The 25293-nt window shown below is 42.8% G+C and overlaps 1 protein-coding gene across 1 annotated transcript in view; it reads right to left on the bottom strand.

Annotated features, from left to right (window-relative positions):
- Nucleotides 1-22182: 22182 nt before the first annotated feature.
- Nucleotides 22183-25293, bottom strand: part of TNFAIP8L3 (TNF alpha induced protein 8 like 3) — a 40449-nt gene continuing 37338 nt past the window's right edge. Inside the window, exon 2 of the mRNA XM_007455522.1 lies at nt 22183-22774. Within this exon, the coding sequence (XP_007455584.1) occupies nt 22212-22774 (563 nt within the window). The 3' untranslated portion in view covers nt 22183-22211. The remainder of the gene's footprint in view (nt 22775-25293) is intronic.

The raw sequence follows: 25293 nt of genomic DNA, 5'->3' as shown, positions 1-25293 counted from the left end.
CGTGCCGCGGAGCGGCTGGGCCCGTGAGCCATGGCCGCTGGGCCTGCGCGTACGGAGCCTGTGCTCTGCAACGGGAGAGGCCACAACAGTGAGAGGCCCGCGTACCGCAAAAAAAAAAAAAATAAGCATTGGATTTTAAAGACTTAGTACAAAAATGTAAAATATTAAAATTTTATATTAACAATATTGAAATTATAATATTCAAATATATTAGACTGAATAAAATATATTACTAAAATTTTACCTATTTTTATTTTTAATGTGGCTACTAGAAAATTTAAATTTAAATATGTGACTACATTGTATTTCTATGGAAGAGTGTTATCTTGGAACTAACATTCAACCAAGATCTCAATTTATAGACCTACAAATATCAAATTTAGAAAAAACAATCAGTGATTATTCCTTCCTTGCTGCTCATCCTAACATTAAATACATTATCCTTAAACTTTAATGGCAATTCCAAGAGAATTATGTCTTCTTAAAAGGAAGAATTTCAGGGACTTGCCTGGCAGTCCAGTGGTTAAGATTCCACGGTTCCAATGCAGGGGGCGTGGGATCGATCCCTGGTCAGGGAACTAAGATCCACATGCTGAGTGGCATGGCCAAAACATAAGTAGTAGTAGTAATAATAATAATAATAAAAGGAAGAATTTCCCTCAGCTTCTGGAAGAATTTGATATCTATTTGTTCTTGTCTTTGTCTCCTTCCTATGTCTAATTTACCTTTGTCTAAACTGCTATTAATGTGTTTTCAATTCAGACGTGATATTTTTCATCTCTAGAGGTTCCATTTGGGTCCTTTTTATATCTTCATGTTCTCTCTTGATCATGCTCAGGTTTTCTCCTAGTTTCTTAAACATATGGAGTGTAATTTTATTTATTTATTTTTATTTTTTATTTTTTTAAAGATTATTTTATTTTATTTTTGGCTGCCTTGGGGTTTAGTTGCAGCACACAGCTGAGGCATGTGGAATCTTTTGTACTGGCATGCGGGCTTCTCTCTAGTTGTGGCATGTGGGTTTTCTCTTTTGTAGTTGTGGCGTGGAGGCTCCAGGATGCGTGGGCTCTGTAGTTGTGGCGTGTGGGTTCCAGAGCACGTGGGCTCTCTAGTTGGGGCACGTGAGCTCAGTAGTTGTGGTGCGCGGGCTTAGTTGCCCCGCGGCATGTGGGATCTTAGTTCCCTGACCAGGGATCGAACCTGCATCCCCTGCATTGGAAGGTGGATTCTTTACCACTGGACCACCAGGGAAGTCCCTGGAGTGTATTTTTGATAGCTGTTGTAATGTCTTTTTTGAATAATTCCAGCATCTCTTAGCATTTCTGTGTCTGTTTCAGAGTCCAGAGTGCTAACCATTATACATGGGGACTGTGTCTGTTTCTATTGATTGTATTTTCTCCTGTTATTGGTCATATTTTTCTGCCTTTTTGCATGCCTTTTTTTTTTTTTGTTTTTTTCTTTTTTTTGTTCCTTTTTTTTTTTTTTTTTTTTTTTTTTTTTTTTTTTTTTTTTTTACATGCCAGACATTGTGAATTTTAGCTTGTTGGGTGCTAGATTTTACTATATTCTTTTACATGGTGTTTGGGTTTGTTCTGGTGCTTGATTAAGGTACTTAGAATCGGATTGATCTTTTCAAGACCTGCCTTTAAGGTTTATTAGGCTTGGTCCAGAACAATCTTCAGTCTAGGGTTAGTTTATCCGCCCTAAGGCAACACCTTTCTGAGGATTCTTCCTCTGTGTCACGAGGGCACTTTGGCTGGTGAAACATCAACTATTTTTATCCCCAAATATAACCATCCTGGCCTCCCTGAACTCTTAGAACTTTTCCTCCCTATCCTGTGCCCTGGAAACTGCTTCCAGGTAGTAAGGTGGGACAATCACAGGGCTTGCCTTGCTTTTGTTCCTCTTCTTTGAGGGAAATTAGAGTCTTTTGCTGGTTGTTTCTCAAAGTCTAAACAAATCACGATTTCATATAATTTCTCCAGCTTCCTAGTTATTTAAGGCAAGAGGGTAAATTCAGTTCTTGTTACTCTTGGCTGAAAGAGGTAGTGCCCTAACCAGGTTTTGATTTCATGAAGGACACATTCCTACCCTATTCTAGGGATTCCTGAGGCACTTGATCAAATTCTGTATAAAATTTGGAAAGGAGAGGCATGTGTCACTCTTTGTAGACACAGAACCCTGTATGTATGTTTTAGGTTTGGCCAGGTTATTAAAGATAATGAACCTATAATTAGGGAGTACAGTTAGCATCAAAAGGGAGAGCCCCTTATTGTGGCAGCTAAGTGTTGATTAAGAAAACAGTGGAGTAGAAGACAACTTCTTAAATCTTTCCATCAGAGTGAATCCTCTGAAGACTTGCATCAACAGACATTGCCAGGCAGGCCAGAAGGGCACAAGCAGAGGCCTTTGCTGGCACAACTCCAGGCTAAAAACTCCAGTATTGGCAGTGGTATTTGGGAATGTTCTTTGTGGGAGAATACCGTGGACTTTGAACTACTGATTTGTCTGTGAATAGTAGGTATTTTGGGGAGTGAGGGAGCGGGGGAGAGGGTTGTTGTTTCTCAAAGTTTCCTTCCAAGGACATGAAACTTATAAATGTTGAAAGTGTTGTCAGCTCCTGGGCTGTCCAAAAGAGTATACCTTCCCAACCTCTCCCTCAAGTTTCAAGGGCAGAAGTCAGAAAAGTAGGATATTCATGAGGAGTTGTCCCTGTAGTGTCATAGATCTTACCAGTATTGGCATTTCTGTTAGTTTTTTTTAAGTAAATTGTTTCTCAACTAAAATCTTGGTTTAAGAAGTACTATTACTTGTCTGAGTTTCTCTTGTCAAGTTGGCTACCACAGTCATTGCAGGTTTGTCCTTTGTGCATAGAAGGTAAGGAATGGCATGTGCCATCACTTCCTCTTCTGAGGTCGGGGTGGACATCGCAGTCTATCACATCCCTCCTGCCCCTGGATTCAGGACTCAGCTTCAGAATCCTTTCTGCCATAGCACTTTGGGCAGCCACTACTAGTTAGTCTGAGTTGCCACTCAGAATGAAACTTATTTGTTCTCTCTGTTTTAAAGAGTACAAAGCTGGTTTAGAATATCAGCCTCCGGGACTTCCCTGGTGTTCCAGTGCCTAAGACTCCACGCTTCCACTGCAGGGGGCATGGGTTCAGTCCCTGGTCAGGGAACTAAGATCCTGCATGCTGCGTGGCACAGCTAAAATAAAATAAAATAAAAATGTCAACTTCCCTTATATTAGGGGGTTCCCAACTTGTATTCTGCAAGCTCCTCTATATAATTTATCTACTATCTTTAATGACTTTCTGCCCCTAATTAAATCCAAAAGGGTTCCAACGAAAAGTAATTTGTCATCAAAACAACCAGAAAACATTTATTGAGTGCCACTGGGTCAGAGGTTTGTTCCAAACACTATCATGGGCTTACTCTCCCTAAAGCCCTGAAGACAGATATTATTTTCCTATTTTATTGATGAGGAAACTGAGGCCCAGAGAGTTTAAGTGACTTGCCTAAGGTCACACAGATATCTAGCAGTAGAGTTAGGACTTAGATTGGGATTTTATGACCGTCCTTGAATACCATCTGCCTATTTTCTTATTTCCTTTTTTTCTTTCACACCTCTTGGCTTTGGTGAGGAGCAGCTGGCCCTTTAGGTGTTCTGCCAATAAGAAGGTGCCATAACTTCCGTGAGCAGATTGACAAGCCTGTCACTGGGAGGGTTTTTCTTTTTCTACTGGAGAGAGACACATTTTGCTTTTTCTTTTCTTGGTTATTTCCAGATTTGGAGCCATTCGGAATGATAAAAGTCCAGCTAGTCTAAAGAAAATTGAGAAATTACAGTAATTTCTTTTTACTTTAGATTAATTTGGCAGGAAATTATATAATGCTGTGATTATTTTATTTAATTGAAACAGGTAATTGTGAAGCCAGAGGAAAACTATGTTTAACAAATTAATCATTGGTAATTGATTATTCACTGGTATTTTTTTTGGTTTTGTTTTTTATTAGAAGAAGGATCACCACCAAAAATGAGTGATAAGCAGATTAATCCAGAATACATCCACAGATACACACACACACAGGTACATATTTAATTATTTAATGAAATAAAGAATTATTTCAGCCACATCAATTTGAGATCCTCTTAATATTAAGTTTCTTGGCCATTGTGCCCTGACTGCTCTCAACAGGGCATAGTATAGAATTATCAGACCACCCAGGGCCTCAGGACCAGAGGTCAGGGGTTGCGTATCTCTCTCTGGGGCAGGGCAGTCTGTCTGAGGCTGGATGTGAGGCTTTACTGTGGGTCCGGGGAGGTGCTGTTGCCAGTCCAGAAGCCCAGAGAGGAGAGGGAGCAAGTGCCAGTTGTCACACCAGGCTTCTCATGCTTCTTCCCCAACCTCATACTAGAGAACAGAGGGGGACACGACCTCTGGAGGATTGGGGCTGCAGGAATAGAGCAAGTGGGGGGTAATCCTCCCTCCTTCTCTTCCTCCTCCCCTTATTTCTTCCCTTTCATCATTCGAGCACCTTTTATAGGTCAGTTACATGCTAGTTTCTGGGGAATGAGACCGGGTCCTTGCCCTTAGGGAGTTCTCGGTTTGGGGAAACTATCTAATGGCAGAGAGCAGTGGTGGTAGGGACACAGGTAACTGCAGGAGCCCCACAGTGTGTTCAGAGGGGACCTTCTCCTCCGTAAGGGTATGCAGTGTCCTGGTTCCTCAGGGTACAGAGGAGCTATTACCTGTTACTCTGGATGATTTATTTCTAAGTAGGGTGATCATATAATCTGTGGTGGAAACTAAGACACTTAAAAGTGAATGACGGCTTAAATGTAATTTGAATGATATAATTTTTGAAATATTCATTGATGAACAAATTGCTTTTGTTATATTGGTGGATTAATAAAATAAAAAACTTTTCAACAAATTTGGGGGAAAAAACAACACAAATCTATGTATATCAAAGCAAAAGTTTATATCTTTACACTAATTATCTGATCATTAAAAAAAAATAACATAAGTAGAATTATTTTTCTTGGAACATATTCACATTTCCTAGCCATTTCTGTCCCAAGACATGTCACTGGTGTTTTTCTGAAGAATGCATTGAAAGATATGTTATTAACTTTTTCCTCAAAGTTGCCTGTAATCTTCTTCAAAGTTGAATTTTATAGTTAATAAGTTTGAAATTGTTGGTAATATTCTCTGAAGACTATATATGTTTGTTAAATTTTAGCATTTTTTGTTGAGATGTAATTCATATAATATCCATCATTTTAAAGTGTACAGTTCAGTGTTTTTTAGTATATTTAACTATGTTGAACAGTCATCACCACTATCTAATTTGCATCAACCCCAAAAGAAACCCTGTGCCAATTAGCAGTTAGTACCAATTTTGCCGTCTCCCCAGCCTTTGACAACCACTAATGTTATCTCGTACCTATGGATTTGCCTATCCTGGACATTTTATAAAAATGGAATCATACCATATGTGGTCTCTTGTGTCTGTCTACTTTCATTTAGCATAAGGTTCATCCATGTTGTAGCATTTAACAATACTTATTGTTAATATTCCGTTGTATAGATATACCACATTTAGTTTATCCACTCCAGTTGATGGGCATTTGTATTGTTTCTACATTTTGGCTATTATGAATAATGCTACTGTGAACATTTGTGTATAAATTTTTACATGAATGTATGTTTGTAGTTCTCCTAGGTATACACCTAGGAGTATAATTGCTGGGTCACATGGTAACTCTATATTGAACTTTTTGAGGAACTGCCACATGGTTTCCCACAGTGGCTGCACCACCTTACATCCCCACCAACAATGCATGAGGCTTCAGATTTCTCCACATCCTCATCAGCACTTGTTATTGTCTGTTATTTTTGTTATATCTAGTGTGTGAAGTGGGTAAAGTGATATATCATTGTGATTTTGATTTGCATTTCTCTAATTCTGATGATGTTGAGCATCTTTTCATGTGCTCAACATCACGTCTTTTCTGGAGAAATGTCTGTTAACCTTTTGCCAATTTTGAAACTGGGTTATTTGTTGTTTTATTGTTTAGTCATGAGTCCTTTATATATTATGGATGCAAGACCCTTATCAGATGATTTGCAAATACTATCCACATTCTGTGGGTTGTCTTTTCACTTTCTTAATAGTGTCTTTGGAAAGCACAAAAGTTTTTAATTTTGATGAATCCAGTTTATCTATTTTTTTGTTTGATGGCTTGTGCATTTGGTGTCATATCTAAGAAATCATTGCCTAATCTAAGGTCATGCAGATTTTTCACCTATATTTCCTTCTAAGAGTTTTATGGTTTTACCTCTTAATAATACTTTATTAAAAGGTGAAAATTCCAGGACATATGCTAAAAAGATGTGATACCAGGACAAGCATATATTGAGGTTGTCCTTGGCAAACCAAGGATATATGGTCGCCCTACCTCTGATGGACTGGGGGAGAGAGGCAGCTGGGGCAAGGGTTGATCAAATTCATTTCTGTCCTTTACGTTTATTCAAAGACCTGAAAGGACTCAACATTTCTTTGATGCCAAATGGGATCTAGACTGAGTTCCATGGGGGTACAGTGGCTTTCTTTAATCTTTTATGTAATCTACAAAGAGATCTTCACCCCCAGGCTGGGAATCCTGAAAAAGGGGGTTACATGGAAATGGAAGCGAGAACATGCCTAAAATCTACTTCAAATTTTTATCCAAAAATGGATACCCTTGGGCTTCCCTGGTGGCTCAGTGGTTGAGAGTCCGCCTGCCGATGCAGGGGACATGGGTTCGTGCCCCGGTCCGGGAAGATCCCACATGCCGCAGAGCGGCTGGGCCTGTGAGCCATGGCCGCTGAGCCTGCACGTCCGGAGCCTGTGCTCCGCAACGGGAGAGGCCACAACAGTGAGAGGCCCACGTACCACACACACACACAAAAAAGGATACCCTAGCTCTTGAGAGTTAGTAACATTCCCTCTTTTCATGGCCCCTTCAGCCCTAGGGATTGGTGGCAGCTTGGGTTCATGTCATTGCCAATCTATGGGGTGCGTTAATGTACCCTGTTAGGCTTCTCAGCCTTCATCAACTTGATAATCAATTCCCCGTACCAAATTTTCACATTTGAAATGTCTGGAGTGCTTTCTGTTTTCTTGACTGAACCTTGATTGATTCAGAGCTCTTCTCTGTTTTCTTTTTGTCATAATCTTTAGGTGCTTAATGTTGCCCGCTTCATTCCATTATGGGAATCTACTTAGGGTTACTGTGCTATGCCTTCCTGGGTTTTCTGTATTTTATATACCTTGTCCTCTATCTTCTATCAAAACTTGCCACATCAATACTCCATTACCTTGTTTTCCAAGAAGACAGCTAGCTATTTGACCTACAGCTGTGCCAAGGTGTTAGACATGATAATGGATTACTGTGTATCCTTCTCAGGAATATTTAAACTTTGCACAGAAATGTATGGCAGTATGATGCTTTACTCAAAAGAAAGAGTCCCAATGTTAGAATTTTAGGCTTTTCCCTAGGAACTCCTAAAATTTCTCCAAGTGTGTGGTGCTTACATTAAGTCAGTCCTTTCTGCTGAGAGACTATCATTTTCTCAAACGGACCAGAATTTGGGAAGCCAGAAGTGAAACAAGATGGGCTCAGAGAGACCATAGATTGAAAACAGCAGGAAGTTTTCTGTTATTTGTTTTTCTGAAGTGGGCTTCCAAGCAAGGTCTGCTGATCAACAGAATAGCTAAGTCCTGTTCTCTAGGGGTAAAATTGTAGCATAGAGGAGGAATTTGGGTTAATGGCTCAGGAGAGGGCGGGGATGGTGAGATGGAGAAATGACAGGGCAGGCAATTGTGTTTGAGCTCCAAAGCAGTCAGGTTCTAGTTCTTGTAGGGAACAAGGATAGAAACAGAGGAAGCAGAGGGGAAGCAGAAGCAAATGCGAAGCTTTGTGAATGCTCAACTGCCTCAACACAGCCTGAGATAGGACTTGCTACAACCTGAGAACAACAGAAACCACTGTTTACCTGGGCAGGTGACAATGACCACACCCCTTTATATGAAGCCTTGTCTGCCTCCCTCCAGGATCAGCCTGCCCTTAAACAGTCATCCAGAAATTCCCCAGGGAAAGGAGTAATGTCAAATAAAATGACCTACAGTGAGGGATTCTTCCAAAACCCGAAAAGCCATTACCCAAAATAGGCATCCAACATAGTCATTTATGACTTGCCATAAATACCAGCACTTGCAATATTATTTTCATATGAGGAGTTGACCTCATAGTGCTTTAGAAAGTTACAACATTATAAATATCTATGAATATGTTATTTCATCTGCTTCATAATTTGTCTGCTCCAACAGAGTTCTGGCCAATTTTAGAAGTTTCCATGTAAATATTTGAATATAGTGGTAACAAGATAATGAAAACAGAACAAAGTGAGGTCAAGTATCACATTTCATCCACAAACATGATACAATGAAATTGTTTAATGGGTGACTAAATTGTGTGTGTGTGTGTGTGTGTGTGTGTGTGTGTGTGTGTGTGTGGTGTGGAAGTGGGGTGGGGGGAAATGATGTTTGTTGTTGTGTATAGCCACCAGGCTAAAAGAGAGAAAGGATGCCTAAATTGGGAATGCGAGGAGCAGACATCTTTAGAACCTCTTTTTCCCTCCCACTCTGGTTAATGGTGTTCATCTTTAGAAATGATTTGGTGGTGACCTAACAGACTAGACTCAGCACATTTATGTACATATAAATTTAAACTGGCACTTTAACAGTAACAAAAAATGTTACTTTATAACACTCAGTGCCCTGTGACACATCAGGAAGTGTGCCATTAAAGGAAATTAATTCTGAAATGGAGTTGGTTCCCATCTATTGTCACTAAAAGTCATTTAGGTGGAAATGAACAGTTTGGGGTTGACTCTGTGAAGGTGTTAATTAAGGGAGCAAATAAAGAAATGGGTTAACAATTATTGCTCATGCCAGTTTTCTGAAAAAATATGCCTGGGGTCTGATCTGTGATTCTCTCTTCTCTCTTTGAGTTTGGAATCCTCTCTTCCCCGTTACTTTTCCAGCTATTTGAGATTTTCTGGGGAACCTTATTGATGGCTTTGGGTTCCCAGGTATGCTACAGGTTTGGAGCTGGCAGATTTCAGGTTGAGGAGGTTCAAGTTCAATACCCAGGAGACACATCGGAGGGTTCAGCTGCTGTTTGAATGTCCATGTTGTATAGGTAAATTGGTGACAGGGTAGATTAAAAAACCACTGCTTAGTGGTTTACTGGCAACTGATTTCCTCCAGACTTCCTCTCAGAGGCTCAAAGTGAACTCAATAATATTATTTCTAGGAAGAAGTGGAAGTAAAGGTGGTAAGAGTATTGATTTGAGACTAGGAGAGATGCCTAGGTCTGGAAAACTTGGTTCTTCCTCGTCCTGAGACTTCTGTTTATAAGGGCAGGAGATGTGGCTTTAGAGAGCAGGTATCTGCCATATAATCTGCTTTGGAAGTAAGCAGCAACAAAGGGGGAATGAAAAAAATCTAATTTACCATTTAGTCTAAAAGAAAACTAAACTATACCTTGTATCTCACCAATTCTTTAAGTTTATTTTTTATTTTTGTAATGTGGTAGCTCCAGGACCACTTTGGATAGTGAATACCAGTGACCAACACCTTTTAAGTGCCTCCTGCTTGAGTGTGTGTTCTCTCTTGTCCTGGTTTCAGTGGAAACTCAGCAACCTCTGGGCCCTTTTACAAAGCAAAATTGGGGGCTTACAAAGAAAGAAGATGGAGTTAAGAGCATTCACAAGTAAATTCATCCAACAACTGCTATAAGGGATGTAGGTAAGCACACACCTGATATTCAGGAAGGTTTGAAGGCTGAAGTGAGATGCAGTGAGCTTATTATAGAACCTGGTAGAGCTCAAGGAACCATTTCTGAGATAAAACATCCTTATTCAAATGCCACAGACACACTGTTTCCCTTAACAGAAAGACTTGAGGCCCAGCAGTTTTTATGCTAGAGCAGAAGATTTGGGTCAGAATCAAAGTTTTAAAGACTTTTTATTGAAGAAGTTAAAAGATTCAGTGGCCAGCAGCCAAGCTAGTCTGATTTGTTTGCATTTCCTCTGGGAACTCACAGGCAAGCAAGGAATTGGCCAGCCACGACTGTGAGGGTTACTCACTCCCCTGTGGGCCTTTTCTCCCTGGGCATTTACAAGGTGGGGGAGGAGAGCCGGGGGAACTCTTTCCTCACAAAGGCCCAGTTCAGCAGCCCAGTCAAGCTGCAGTTCTCTTCAGGGTAAAGAAGCCTGCAGTCTCCCCTGCCATCAACCCAGTGTTTATTAGTCCACAAGTGAGACCAACATCACTCAGAGGGTGAGAGGCAGTGAGGGGAGAGATGGGAGGCGACACGTCACCACTTCTCTCTACCAGTCATGGTCGGAGGACCTGCTCCAGGCTCAGAGGCCTCAAGCATGCATGCTCATGGGCTGGTTTTCCTTGTTCAAGTTCTTGCAGATGTTAAGTTTTGCCAAGAATCTTTCAAACAACCCTACTGTCCATAGTTAGCTTGGGGGAAATTTGTTGACAGAATTTAACTTTAAAAAAATGAAAAAAAGGGCTTCCCCAGGGGCTTCCCTGGTGGCGCAGTGCTTGAGAGTCCACCTGCTGATGCAGGGGACGCGGGTTCATGCCCCGGTCCGGAAGGATTCCTACATGCCGCGGAGCGCCTGGCTCCGTGAGCCATGGCCCCTGAGCCTGCGCGTCTGGAGCCTGTGCTCCGCAACGGGAGAGGCCACAACAGTAAGGGCTTCTCTGGTGGCGCAGTGGTTGAGAGTCCGCCTGCCGATTCAGGGGACATGGGCTCGTGCCCCGGTCCGGGAAGTTCCCGCGAGCCGCGGAGCGGCTGGGCCCGTGAGCCATGGCCGCTGAGCCTGTGCGTCCGGAGCCTGTGCTCCACAACGGGAGACGCCACAACAGTGAGAGGCCCTCGTAGCGCAAAAAAAAAAAGAAAGAAAGAAAACCAAACCCAAAACTTGGTATGATTTTGTGATTTAGAAGAAGGTGCTGGTATATCCACACGTGTGTACACACACACACACACACACACACAGAGCATGAAGATCCCTCTCTTTTTCTCAGGAATTTGATCACATTGGCAGAAAATTAGGCAAAAATGTAACAGGATATATGACTGCAAGAGAATGAGGAGGAGTTGAGAGATAGAGGTGGGTCCTTGGTTCTCTGGGACCAGTAAATCCTGACATGTGGCTGTGATGCCCCTTGCTGAGGAATTCATGACCAATTCAATAGTCTGAACACCCAGATAGGGTGTGGAACAGGAAAACTGGAGGTCCTGCATATATAGATGTGCTAGGGCATGGGGTGGACAAGGGACCCAAGGGTGAATGTGCCAAGGAGGACTCTGGGAAGGTGGTGGAGTAAGAAGCAACAGGAAATGTGTTTCCCCACCTAGAATAACAATTGCACTGGCAGAATTTGTCTTACATAACTATTTTGGAACTCTGGAGTTTATTGAATAAGGCTTGTCACTTGCAGAGGAAGACTTGGAAGGTTAATTTTGGTCAATTTCAGCTCTTAGCACAGTAGTTGCCCATTCCCTATCCCCAGCCACGTGGCAGGCAGCTGTGCGCATGTCCCTGTGGCATCTTATGCACAGCTTGCAGGAACCAAGGTGGGCAAAAAGGACCCTGTCTTCCAAATATCGGGGATCTGTGCTCTGATCACTGATTGCTCCTTCTGATCAGAGGTGCAGGTGATCATTGTTGTACCTCCCACCATTGCTGTAAGTCCCTCATCTTCCAGCTGATGTGACTTCTAGGGGATTTAGAGAACTGGCACCTTCCCCTCTTCATATTTCTCTTTTTTCCTTTTTGGGAGCCAGGTATCAAAGACAAGGACATTCAAAATCACCTTCATATATGGGGAAAATTAGAAAGTGACTATGCATGCCCAAGGAAAAGTGCAAGCTCAGAAAGGAGCTGAGAAGACCTTAGGTTTATACCTCAGGCTTGGCACAGAGACAGCCTATGACAATAAAACAACAACAGAAACAACAAAATCTAGCAAACTCTGGGAAAGGGGAGAACCTGATTTCCAAAGTTACCACATTATTAGATTCAGATGTCCAGTTTTCAACAAAAAATCATCATCCAAGAATCCTATATCTGGCTAAACTGTCCTTCAGAAGTGAGGGAGAAATTAAGACGTTCCCAGAAAAACAAAAGCTAAGGGAGTTTGTTACCACTAGCCCCACCCTGGAAGAAATGCTCAAGGGAGTCCTGCAGGTGAAATTAAAAGACACTAGGCAGGGCTTCCCTGGTGGCTAAGTGGTTAAGAATATGCCTGCCAGTGCAGGGGACACGGGTTTGAGCCCTGGACTGGGAAGATCCCACATGCCGCGGAGCAACTAAGCCCGTGCGCCACAACTACTGAGCCTGCGCTCTAGAGCCCACGAGCCACAGTTACTGAAGCCCATGTGCCTAGACCCCGTGCTCTGCAGCAAGAGAAGCCACCGCAATGAGAAGCCCGCGCACCGCAATGAAGAGTAGCCCCCGCTCACTGCAACTAAAGAAAGCCTGCACACAGCAACGAAGACCCAAGGCAGCCAAAAAAAAAAAAAAAAAAAAAATACACTAGGCAGTAACTTGAAGCTGTATGAAGTAAAGATCTCAATAGCAGTAAATGCATGGGCAATTATAAAAGCTAATATTAATGTAACAATAATTTGTAACTCCGCTTTTTGTTTTCTACATGATTTAAGGACTAGTACATTTAAAAGATTTATGTTTTGAGGGACACAATGCATAAAGATGTCATTTTGTGATATCAGCAACTGAAAGGGGTGGGGTCAGAGCTATAAAGGAGCAGAGTTTTTGTATGTTATTGAAGTTAAACTGGTATAAATTCAAATTAGAGTATTATAACTTTAGGATGTCAAATGTAATCCCCAGGGTAACCACAAAGAAAATAGTTATACACAAAAGGAAATGAGAAAGAATTTTAACATTTCTGTACAAAATATCAACTAAACACAAAAGAAGAAAGAAATGCAGGAAATGAGGGACAAAAAGCTATAAGGCATATAGAAAACAAATAGCAAAAGGACAGAAGTAAGTCCCTCCTTATCAGTAACTACTTTAAATGTGAATAGATTAAACTCTCCAATCAAAAGACAGAGATTGGCAGAATGGATAAAAACACATGATCCAACTATATGCTGTTTACAAAAGACTCACTTCAGATCCAAAGACACAAATACGTTGAAAGTGAAAGGATGGAAAAAGATACTTCATGCAAATAGAAACCAAAACAGAGCAGGAGTGGCTATACTGATATCAGACAAAATAGATTTTAAATCCAAAAATGTTACAAGAGACAAAGAAGGACATTGTATATTGATAAAAGGTTCAATACAGCAAAAAGATATGACAGTTATAAACATTTATGCACTTAATAGCAGACCATCAAAAGCCATGAAGCAAAACCTGATAGAATCAAAGAGAGAAATAGATGGTTCTACAATACTAGTTCGAGACTTCAGTACCCACTTTTCCTTACACTTAGCTGAATCCGCCCCCCTTCCCCCCATGCAGAGGCTGATGAGGCTTGTCTTCAACACAGAGGATGCTTGAGGCTCAACCTGGTTCAGCATAATGAGTCTTAGTCATGGGTGTCATCAGGATTTGTTTGCTCTGAATCTACAATCATAGGGTAATTCCAATATTGAGAAACTATTGTTTATGATATTTTGTGGGGGGAGGGGCGAGCCACTTTTATATTGCTAGTAAGGTGAGGTGGGGTTGGGAGGTGATAGCTAAAGGGTACCAGGTTCCTTTTTGAGGTGATGAAAATGTTGTAAAATTGACTGTGGTTGTGGTTGCACAAAACTGTGAATATACCCAAAGCCACTGAATTCTACACTTTAAATAGGTGAATTGTATGTTACGTGAATTATATTTCAGTAAAGCTATTTTTAAAAAGGTGAATTCACAGACTTAGAGAGCAAACTTATGGTACCAGTGGGGAAGGGTGGGAGGGAGGGATAGACTGGGAATTTGGGATTGACATTTACACACTGCTATATTTAAAATAAAATGCCTAAAAATAAAAAAAATAAAAAGGTGAGTTCGCAACACCAAGGTGCATGGAATATACTGTGTAAAGATATGTATTAAAGATGATTCAAACAATGCAGGGGAAGGTTTTGAGAATTCCACAAAATGTCCCATTTGTTGGGGCAATGGCTTTATTAATATATTTTAAAGTAATTCTGATAGTTTCCCATCATATTTGACTCAAATCGGTAGTGACTTATTCATGACTTTGCATATTACCCTGTTATCTCTACAGAGATACATTACTGGAGTTGGACACGTTTCAGCTTAAAATGTATGTCTCAGTAAAAGATCAGTCCTAACATTGAATAGCAGTGGGCCCCTGCTAAGCTGGTGACTGGCTGACTACCTGGGCCCACATTGTGCAGTTCACTGGTCTTTGTGGTTTTTACCTTGCATTTTCTGGCTTAAAGCTTTTCCCTTCTGAAATCACGAATTTAGATCTACAGTCAAAAATCTTTTTTTAAAATTGAAGTATAGTTGATTTACAGTATTTTGTTAGTTTCAGGTGTACAGCATAGTGATTCAGTTTTGTTTGTTTTCCAGGTTATATTCCATTTTAGGTTATTACAAGATATTGAATATAATTCCCTGTGGTATACAGTAAGTCCTTGTTGCTTATCTATTTTATGTATAGTAGTTTGTATCTGTTAAACCCATACCCCTAATTTGTCCCTCCTGCCCTCCCTCTCCCCTTTGGTAACCATAAATTTGTTTTCTATGTCTGTGAGTCTGTTTCTGTTTTGTATATACATTCATTTGTATTATTTTTAATTTTTTAAAATTGTATTTATTTTTATTTTTGGCTGCATTGGGTCTTCGTTGCTGCACGCGGGCTTTCTTTAGTTGCAGAGAGTGGGGGCTGCTCTTCCTTGTGGTGTTGCGCGGGCTTCTCATTGTGGTGGCTTCTCTTGTTGCGGAGCACGGGCTCTAGGTGTGCAGGCTTCAGTAGTTGTGGCACACAGGCCTAGTTGCTCCGTGGCATGTGGGATCTTCCCGGACCAGGGCTTGAACCCATGTCCCCTGCATTGGCAGGTGGATCCTTAGCCACTGTGCCACCAGGGAAGCCCTGTATTATTTTTTAGATTCCACATATGAGTGGTATCATATGGTATTTGTCTTTCTCTGTCTGACTTATTTCACTAAGCATAATATTCTCTAGGTCCATTAACCCCTAGTTGGCCTCATCATTTGCAGATATTTTCTCCTATTCTGTAGGTCATCTTTTCATTTTGTTGAAGGTTTCCTTTGCTGTGCAAAAGCTTGTAAGTTTAATTATGTCCCATTTGTTTATTTTTGCTTTTATTTCTTTTGCCTTGGGAGACTGATCTAAGAAAATATTTCTACAATTTATGTCAGAGAATGTTTTGCTTATGTTCTCTTCTAGGAGTTTTATGGTGTCATGTCTTATATTTAGGTCTTTAAACCATTTTGAGTTTATTTTTGTATATAGCTTGAGGGAGTGTTCTAATTTCATTGATTTACACGTAGCTGTCCAGTTTTCCCAACACCACTTGTTGAAGAGACTGTCTTTTCTCCATTGCATATTCTTCTCTCCTGTGTCATAGATTAATTGACCGTAGGTATGTGGGTTTATTTCTGGGTTCTCTATTTTATTCCATTGAACTATATGTCTGTTTTTATGCCAGTACCACACTGTTTTGATTACTGTAGCTTTGTAGTATAGTCTGATGTCTGGAAGGGGTAGGCCTCCAGCTTTGTTCTTTTTCCTCAGGATTGCTTTGGCAATTCTGGGCCTTTGTGGTTCTATATAAATTTCAGGATGATTTATTCTAGTTCTGTGAAAAATGTTATGGGTATTTTGATAGGGATTGCATTAACTCTGTAGATTGCTTTTGGTAGTATGGCCATTTAAACAATATTAGTTCTTCCAATCCAAGAGCATGGAATATCTTTCCATTTCTTTGAATTGTCTTCACTTTTCTTTCTTTTTTTTAAATTAATTTTTTTATTGGTTTTCTTTTTTTTAATAAATTTATTTTATTTATTTATTTATTTTTGGCTGTGTTGGGTCTTCATTGCTGTGCGTGGGCTTTCTCTAGTTGTGGCGAGTGGGGACTACTCTTCACTGCAGTGCGTGGGCTTCTCATTGCAGTGGCCTCTCTTGTTGTGGAGCATGGACTCTAGGCACGTGGCCTTCAGTAGTTGCAGCACACGGGCTCGGTAGTTGTGGCTCACGGGCTCTAGAGCACAGAATCAGTAGTTGTGGCTCACGGGCTTAGTTGCTCCGTGGCATGTGGGATCTTCCCGGACCAGGGGTGGAACCCATGTCCCCTGAATTGGCAGGTGGATTCTCAACCACCACGGCACCAGGGAAGACCCCCTTTCTTTTTCAAATTTTTATTGGAGTATAGTTGATTTACAGTATTGTGTTAGTTGTCTTGAATTTTCTTTATCAGTGTTTTATAGTTTTCAGCATATAGGTCTTTTGCCTCCTTGGTTAGGTTTATTCCTAGGTTTTTTGTTTGTCTGTTTTCGTTTTTGTTTTTACTTTCTATGCTCAAAGATCTTGAAGGGAATCATTGAGGTGTCATTTCTCAGTCCATTTGGAAGTATTGCTTCATTTAAATAATGAACAGCTTCACTTCTAAGAAACATACAATATAGAAAGGCACAGAGCTTCTTCCCTCTTATGATACTCGGAATGTGAAATTTTGGAACTGGAAGGATTCTTAGAGACCTTGTGCAACTCTCTGTTTTTACGGTTAAGGAAACTGAGGCCCAGAGAAGTGAAGTATTGATATAAGGAAATCACCAGGTATTGGGCAAGCTGAGACTAAACCTCCTGACTCATGGCTTGTTTCATATTCTATACCTTCTGCTGCTTATGAAAGCTGAAAAGAAAATAAAACCCAAAATACTCATCTCCCTGGTCTCCCCAAACCCAAACTCAACAACCTGTTTCTAAAATCAAGTTGTAACTGTTTCTGAATCACCGAGCAGGGGTAGCCCCATCCTATCACTGAGGAAGTATGACCCTCTCAGCAGGGAAGCTGCTGCTCTGACAGGTGGAAGGACCCCAGTTACCCGCCAGGGACCAGCCCACAAGCTCTTCCTTCACAAGTGAGAAAGGCTGGAAGAGTGCTCTCTCCCTCCATAAAGTAGGCTAATTGCGGCTTCCTTGCTAGCCTCCGCACTCACTCTGTGCCAAGCTCTGCTCCCACCCAGCTCCTCCTTAAGGCGGAGCCAAACCCCAGACTCCCTTGTCCCAGGAGCTGGTCCAGAAAGGCCTTAGAGTCAGCAAGAGGAGCTCTGTACCACAGCCTGGGGGACCCTGGCTGCCCAAGCTCCAGCTTCCTGGGTGAGTGGCCAGACCTCTCCTCTGTAGAGACCTGCCCCAGCTCAGCATAGAAAGGACAAGGGAGGGAAAGGACAGGTTAGTAGTGTCACTGAGGAATATGTAAATATACCACTATACCAATATAATGAGAATATACCAGTGCTGGAGGTAAGGTGTGAAAGAGAGCTTGCTCTGGCTGACCACTCCTTCGTCTGACACTGGGAGGAATTCTGAGTGTCACGTGCCTTAAGTTCAGATAAGCAATAAGCTCCTGGGATCCTGGGACCACACAACTGACACCTGGGCCTCTGCACTCCAACAGGTGCTGCTGGATTGGGAGAGTATGAGCAGGTGCAGGTGACTTTTCTTCACAAGGAGGTTTTGCAAGGTTTCTCCACTCTTCCCTTCTTTGGGAGGAGCAGTGCCTGGTGTGTCCAGCGATGGCCTCTCTTGTGCTTTGAGATTTATTATCAGAATTGCCAGGATGGGTTGGTCAATTCTTTGATTACTTATGGTAGCTTTTTCTGGCCAGTTTTCAAAGGGAAGGCAGGACATGTGGGATCCCACCTCTTTCTGTAGAAGGCCTATGTGTTGTCCCCCAGACACAGGTTCACCCCTCAACCTTTGAGCCCCCAAAAATGAGTCACCGTCAAGGGCAGGGTAACACTCATTCATTCTCTGCAAGCCTATACTTTCATATGTTTTAGCAACATTTCTCAAAATGAAGAACTCATGGATGCCCAAGCTATGCCTTCAGACCCCTAGGGGATGCCCAGGTAGTTAGAGAAATGCATTAAGTTAAATTATTTTCTTTCACTTGATCCATCAGCATGAACAGCACTGTAAACACAAAGAGAAACTCGGACCCTGAAGACGGATGGCACCACGTGGCTATAAGGTAGTCATCCCTATGTGACTCAGAAGGTACTGAGGCTGATTTTGATTTAAAAAAAAAAAATTATTTATTTATTTGGTTGCGCCGGGTCTTAGTTGCGGCACGTGGGATCCTCTTTGCTGCATGCAGGATCTTTGTTGCAGTGTGTGGGATCTTTAGTAGCGGCATGCGGGGTCTAGTTCCCTGACCAGGGATCAAACCTGGGCCTCCTGCATTGGGAGCGCAGAGTCTTAACTGCTGGACTACCAGGGAAGTCCCTGATTTTGATTTTTTTTTTTAAAGTTGTCAGAATGAAACAAAAATTTAAAAACTCCTTTTAGAACTCATGGACTTTAACCCACTCCAGCTCCCCCCTGCTCCCTCAGAACTTTCAGGGATTTCCAGATGCCATTTTGAGGAACAGGATTGTAGAAGAGTCTTTCCCCTATCAAGCAAGGCCTCCCTCTAAGGAAAGAGCAAGAGGTGGCCTGGTTTGAGCTGTGGCCCTATAGCAGGATCATACTAAACAAAGGAAACCCACTGACCACACAGTTCTGAGTTGGGAGGGCCTTGGAAACCCTTTCTTCAAAGACCATCTGATTCATGACTCTACTGTCAATATCCCATTCCATTCCTGGACAGTTCCTGCTAATGCAATGTCTTTGCAGCCAGAGTTGGCTGATCTAGAATTTTCACTGATTGGTTTTGCTCTTGACATCTGGGACCATGTTGAATTTTTTTTAAAAGCCCCCAGAATATTGGGGCAGAGGGTGCATAGGCCTATTTGAGCTCCTTTCTTTTTTTATATAAATGGATACAAGAAGTTCATTGGAGCAGCCAATGAATGTACTGATTTGCTTCTGAAAAATGTACAGATGGGTGAGATGGGAGTTTGGAGAAGTACAGATGGTGAAGTCTTTTCATTTGGATTTGTCACTGAGCAGAGACCTGGAGTTGCTGAGGGTGTCAAGACTCACAAATGCAAACACAGGGAAGAAGAGTGATAACAGACACATGGCAGGCACAGCCAGCAGGGAATGTGTTTCTGTAGGGTTCAGACAAAGAAAGACACAACCAGGGGTGGGGTAGAAACTTCAGCACAAGTCCCTGGTGTCCTCCCCTGGGGACAGAGCTGAGTGCTCAGGGACGGTGGAAGACTCAGTGATGTTTCCATATGAAACTGCTCCTGCCACCCCCACAACCCTTAAAGAATGGGTCCTGTCTCTGCCCTTGGGTTGCTGAGCCAGGCATTGCTCTCTGAAGTTTGCATGGGGCTTGAGCAAGTGAGTGTTTCAGTACTGTTGCTTCTTTTGAAATCGGTTTTCTTTAAGGTGCCACCTACACGTAGATATTGTAACTTTGCTTTTGTGGGTTTTCACTATCGAAAATTTAGTACAGAATTTTAAGCACAAATGTACGTCTACAGAGTCTTATTTTTATAAGCATCTGCTGGCCTCTGTCACATTGTTTTCAACCAAAACAGCTTTTTAGGGGCACTAAGTGACGTGGTTAGAGTCTTCAGGATAAACCAATAATGAGATTCCTTGGCCACTAGATTGTTATGTAAAATATTTGAAATTTGTAAGCTTTTCTGTTGGCCCATGAAACTCAATCATCACATTAATTTACATGCCAGCGGTATATTTGAAAGGCATACACGGGATAGGTGTTGACTTTTTAGAGGCGTGGTGGGTTACTTGTGCCTGGGTAACCCAGGTTCCCTTGGCTACTGTTGATAAGATGGAGACACACCTGGCTGGCCTCGTGGTAGAGCGCCCTTTGGCTGCCTCAGTGGGGAAGCCTAAGGTGGTAGAACGTTTTGGTCCACACTGTCATTGCACCCCATTCCTTCAGTGGCTTGAGGCTCAGAACCTCCCACTGTGCTGTGACCTGTGGAGAGGGGAGAACCCGCAATCCTCTTTGGCTGGGGATCCTGCCTTCTTCCCTGCTGTGTCTCAGATGGACAGGAGACAGTTCCACCCATTCCTTTGGCAGGGCTGAGTTCTCTGGGTAGGTCCACCTACTTAGTGAAAAAAGAACCTGCTTCTAGAACCATCCATCATACTAGAAAGCGGTCCTTCATCAGACAAGTACACCAACACAGGCATTGAGGAGGACTCTGTATGTGAAAATACGGCTATGGCTGGGCTGCTTGCTGCCTGGTGGCAGGTGGGCAGGGAGGAGCCTGTCGCCCGTACCTTCCACAGGCACTGCCTAAATGACCAGCGACCTCCCCAGCCCAGATGTGCACAGGGCATCACTGTTCTGTCCTCGGGACTGTGAGAAGGGGCTGGGCCATGTTTGTCAAACATGGAGACAGGGGCTGACTTAACTATTCCCTATTCCCCACTGGACATCCTTCCTATGAAGTAATTTTGAATACAGGTGGCTGAAGAACTTAACAGGATACTTTATACTGATGTTGACATGGGAGCCAGTTGGGGCTGAATGGCCACAGCAGGTTCAGTGGCCATCTTTTCACACCCTGGCACAAACCATCTCTGCTAGAGAGAGGCCATGGGGTGGGATGAACCATGGGGCTGAGCTAATATAGTATTTTTGCATTATCATCAGATACAGGAGAAGCATAACAGGACAGGAGGTGATGATGGAAGGGCAAATCTCTTAAGGTGGTGTCCTCCAGACAACGTTATAAGGCATTAAATATTTTGTGTGAAAGCAAGGCTTTGAGACATTCAGAGAAGGCGGTCACAGTGTCTATGAACTAGCTCCCCACTAACCAGGGGCACAGGCTCCACCCTATACGTGCTCCCCCAGGGGCTACTTTCCCTTAGGGTCTGAGTGCAAAGCTCTTACTCTTCACTGTCTTCTTCCTTTCAATCCCATTATTCCTAACACTGTATCTAACTCTAAGGAATTTGATTTTTGAATCACAACTCCAAAACCTCTTATTTGAAGGGTAATTTCAATTTATTAACAAACAAGAGAAAACAGCACAGAACGACTGTGAAAGACCAAGAAAGATGGATAGGGCTTCATTCTGCCCAACTCTCCTGCGCGTGCCAGTATAAACCTTCCCTGTGCCTCCCGGATGGTGCCCCTCAGATGGGGAGAGGCCAGTCCTGCAGGGGCAGGGGGAGCACAGTTCTTCTCTGCTTCTGCATGATGGGTGGGAAACTCTCTCTCCACTCTCCCCCTCCCCCCCCCAGAAAGTTTCCCTCTGCAGGACCATAAACCTGCACATCTAAGACCTAAAAAACATAGCTCTTGAAAAATATTTTTCCAATTTGCAGCTATACTTTTTCACACCTTTGGATTCATTTTTATTTTGTTTGAAACAGCACATCTAGAGACAAATTGCAAACCCAGCCCATTAGAAACTATTGTTCTTTTCTCTGCTGCTTAATAGTCTAGATCCAGGTTGATCCCTGCCACATGCCAAAGAGAAACTAGTAAGACCTTTTATTAGAGTTTTTAAAAGCATGAACATAATCTCATTTGATCCTCACAGCAGCCCTGGGAGGTAGGCAGGTGGGCATGATGGTTCCAGGATCCAGAGGACAAAATTGTAACTGATGGAGCTGGGAACCAAACCCATGTCCTCTGACCCCTGGTCCAGGGCTCCTTCCATTCCACAAGATGAACTGGGCCCACCTAGATGAGTAGGGCAGCTTTTCTGCTTAGAATAGATGAGATGTCCTTTGGGCTTGCAAACAAAGGAGATTTTAAGTACAGACCTCAGCAGAGAGCTTAGATGATAAACACACCTGAGCTCAATCTAGCATCAACATCAGAGGGATGAACAGGACAGAACATGGGCATCTTTGACAAGGGTTTCTTCTTGTTTTCCTGATTCTCACCTGGAACACGCTGGGTGCTGTAACATGAACGCAGCCAAGTCCAGGAGGAGGGAAGGCATTCAGAGGACTTTCTCATCTAGCAATTTATTGATTCCTTCACAAATCCTCTTGAGGTTGGGCCTACAGTCTCCATCCAGGCTATAAAGGGTGGAGAGGAACTCCATATCGGCAAAGTGGTTGAAGACATGGTTGATGCGTCCGTGGGTCCTGGGTGTCAGGTGTCTCTGTACCAGTTCATGCACCAGGTCCTTGCACTCATGTAGGAGCTTGGAGAGCACATTTCTATCGAAGGTGTATTCTACCTCATAGAAGCTGACGATTGTCATGGCCGTCTGGTTCAGTTTCTTCCTGAGCTTCTCCACGATAACAACCTCCTCCTGGCTGAACTGGTTGTTCCGGTAGAGGATCCCAATTTTGATCGCCACCTTGATTAAGTCTTTCATGATCTTGTGGGCTTCCTTCTTGTTGTGTGTGTGCTCTTTGGTGACTTTGTAGAGCTCATCAAAGATCTCGCTGCTGGTGTCATCAATCAGCATGTTGGCCACAGTTTTACTGGCTATTTTGCTCAGAATCTTCTTCTGGGCTTGAAGGGCAAGGTTCTTTGAACTAAAAACATCAGGACCTATGGTAAGAAAAGAAATAAAAGTTATAGAAATACTGGAACTGTTTATTATGTTTCTACAAGTGAAACATACTAACTTGAACTTACGTTCTTACAGCAAAAATTCATGCCTTCATACCCCACGACTCTTTTATAAAACCCCACCCCAGCCCAGTTACTCCACTGTGCTTGCCACATGACATGCTTGTTTACCCTCTTGAACCTTTTAAATTGTGCTCTTTCCTCTCTAGACGTGGTTTCCTCATGTCTGGGCCAAATCTCATGCTTTTGACTTACTTCATGCAAAAAGCCTCCTTGACTCTATTTGCTCACGAAGAACTCCCTCCAATGATTATTGCACAGGAAACTATTCAGTTTTGCAAATTTACGGGAGGAAATTGTTGCTTAATGATAAGAACGTAGCACCAATGCCAACCCCATTCTTAGGACAGACCTGGGTGGTTGATCATGGTAGTACTTTTTCTTTTTTTTTTTTTTTTTTTTTGCGGTACGCGGACCTCTCACTGTTGTAGCCTCTCCCGTTGCGGAGCACAGGCTCCGGACGCGCAGGCTCAGCGGCCATGGCTCACGGGCCCAGCCGCTCCACGGCATGTGGGATCTTCCCAAACTGGGACACGAACCCGTGTCCCATGCATCGGCAGGCAGACTCTCAACCACTGTGCCACCGGGGAAGCCCCATGGTAGTATTTTTTGACTGAGTCTCAGAATTCATATTTCATTGAGTCTAAGATGTATTTTTTTTCATGTTTGATATCTTGGAAATTGGGATGTGTCTTATAGTCACTGTTGCCAGGTGGTAGTTGTGCTGTGGTTGCATTACCTGTGTGTGCATCAGTTTACACAATAGGAGACAAATTTGGAATAAGTCATGAGTACTCTTGTGAGAAATGTTGCTCACCAATGTTCTCGATGGCACACAGAACCACATTCTGTGGGAAACACAGACATCAACAGTTCCAAGCAAAGATGCTTCAGCTGAGTACAGAAGTACCCTGAATGTGAGGAAGCTTAGAAAAACCAAAGCCACTTTATTTCCCCATTACTTTCCACTTTATGAACGAATGAGAACAATATATGTTAAAAGAAATAACACTATGTACAAGTAAGTCTAAAAGGGATCTTTCAATAAGTATAAAATAAAAATTCTAAGCAATAAGAAAGCAATCATTTGCAGTTTAATTGGCAGCATTTTCTTCTTTCTTTTTTTTTTTTTTTGTTTTTGCGGTACACGGGCCTCTCACTGTTGTGGCCTCTCCCGTTACGGAGCACAGGCTCTGGACACGCAGGCTCAGCAGCCATGGCTCACGGGCCCAGCCGCTCCGCGGCATGTGGGATCTTCCCGGACCGGGGCACGAACCCGTGTCCCCTTCATCGGCAGGCGGACTCTCAACCACTGCGCCACCAGGGAAGCCCCGCATTTTCTTCTTTCTTAAGAGCATAAAAGGCATCTTATAATCGATGGTGTCTTAGATTGGATCGAATACTCCATGAAGTCACCAGTTAGCTGGAACTGATATTTGACAGTCAGCAGTACGTGTGTGCATCGTTCTTATCTTCCCAAGGACATTCAAGTTGCTGGAGGACAGAGACAACATCTCCTATAGCACCTAGCTCAGTTCTGGGCACAGGGATGGAATGGTGTTTGTTAAGTTAAATGCCAGAGTAATACTGCAGAAGAATAAATTTTCCTTTGAGAACTGACGGCTCTAGGATCCCTAGAGTTTTTATCCAGTGCTCTGTGGCAACATGGAAGTGACAGGCAGCATGGATAGACAGGTGACCACACATACTAGCTTTTGCAATCCTGTCTGGCCCCTCCCCAACTCATATCCCACCCCCTCTGCCCACCTCAGACCCATCACCTCAGTGGAATGCTATTAATCCCTGGTGCTTAGGTCTTGCAGACACGGACTCAGTAAACACTTAAACACAATTCAGACATACGCCCCAGCACTTCCTCCACCCGCATATCCCCTCATGGACTGACTCCCTCCCTCCCAGCCCAGCCTTGCTCCCTGGCCCTGGGTCTTTCCAGGACAGCTACTTCTGCTAACGGACCTCTTCCAGCTATAAGCTGCAGAGTCATGGCCTTGAGTGGGGTCACTAAAGTGGGATCAGCAGAACTAAAGCAGCAGGCACCACGGGTCTCCCACAGCCCCAGGAAGCTCTCTCCTAAAAGTCTGAGACCATAGACTCTTTAAGCAACTTTGGAGCAAGTGACCCTGATACAGCCAGGATTTTCCCTTCAGCTTCAGTGTGAAGGGAATAAACAGTAATTCTTGACTTTTCCTTACGGTGAGATTTATGCCCTTCCAGAGTTTGAGACAAATAATATTTCTACCCGGTCTGATCATCTACCATGGTCACCCAGACCTTTGTGTAAATAACCTTTGTTCCAAAAACATCAAATTCCTCCTCCCCAAACAAATATTTACCAGCATTAAGGATGTTTAAAAGATTGTGCTGTATGCTTTGAAATCAGTTCCACATGAGAAACTTAAAGACTTTGAGCTTTGGCC

This window comes from Lipotes vexillifer, unplaced genomic scaffold (genome assembly GCF_000442215.2).
Source record: "Lipotes vexillifer unplaced genomic scaffold, Lipotes_vexillifer_v1.1 scaffold24, whole genome shotgun sequence".
Lineage (NCBI taxonomy): Eukaryota > Metazoa > Chordata > Mammalia > Artiodactyla > Lipotidae > Lipotes > Lipotes vexillifer.
Note: the sequence above shows the minus strand (reverse complement) of the source record. Positions and strands in the feature narration are given on the sequence as shown.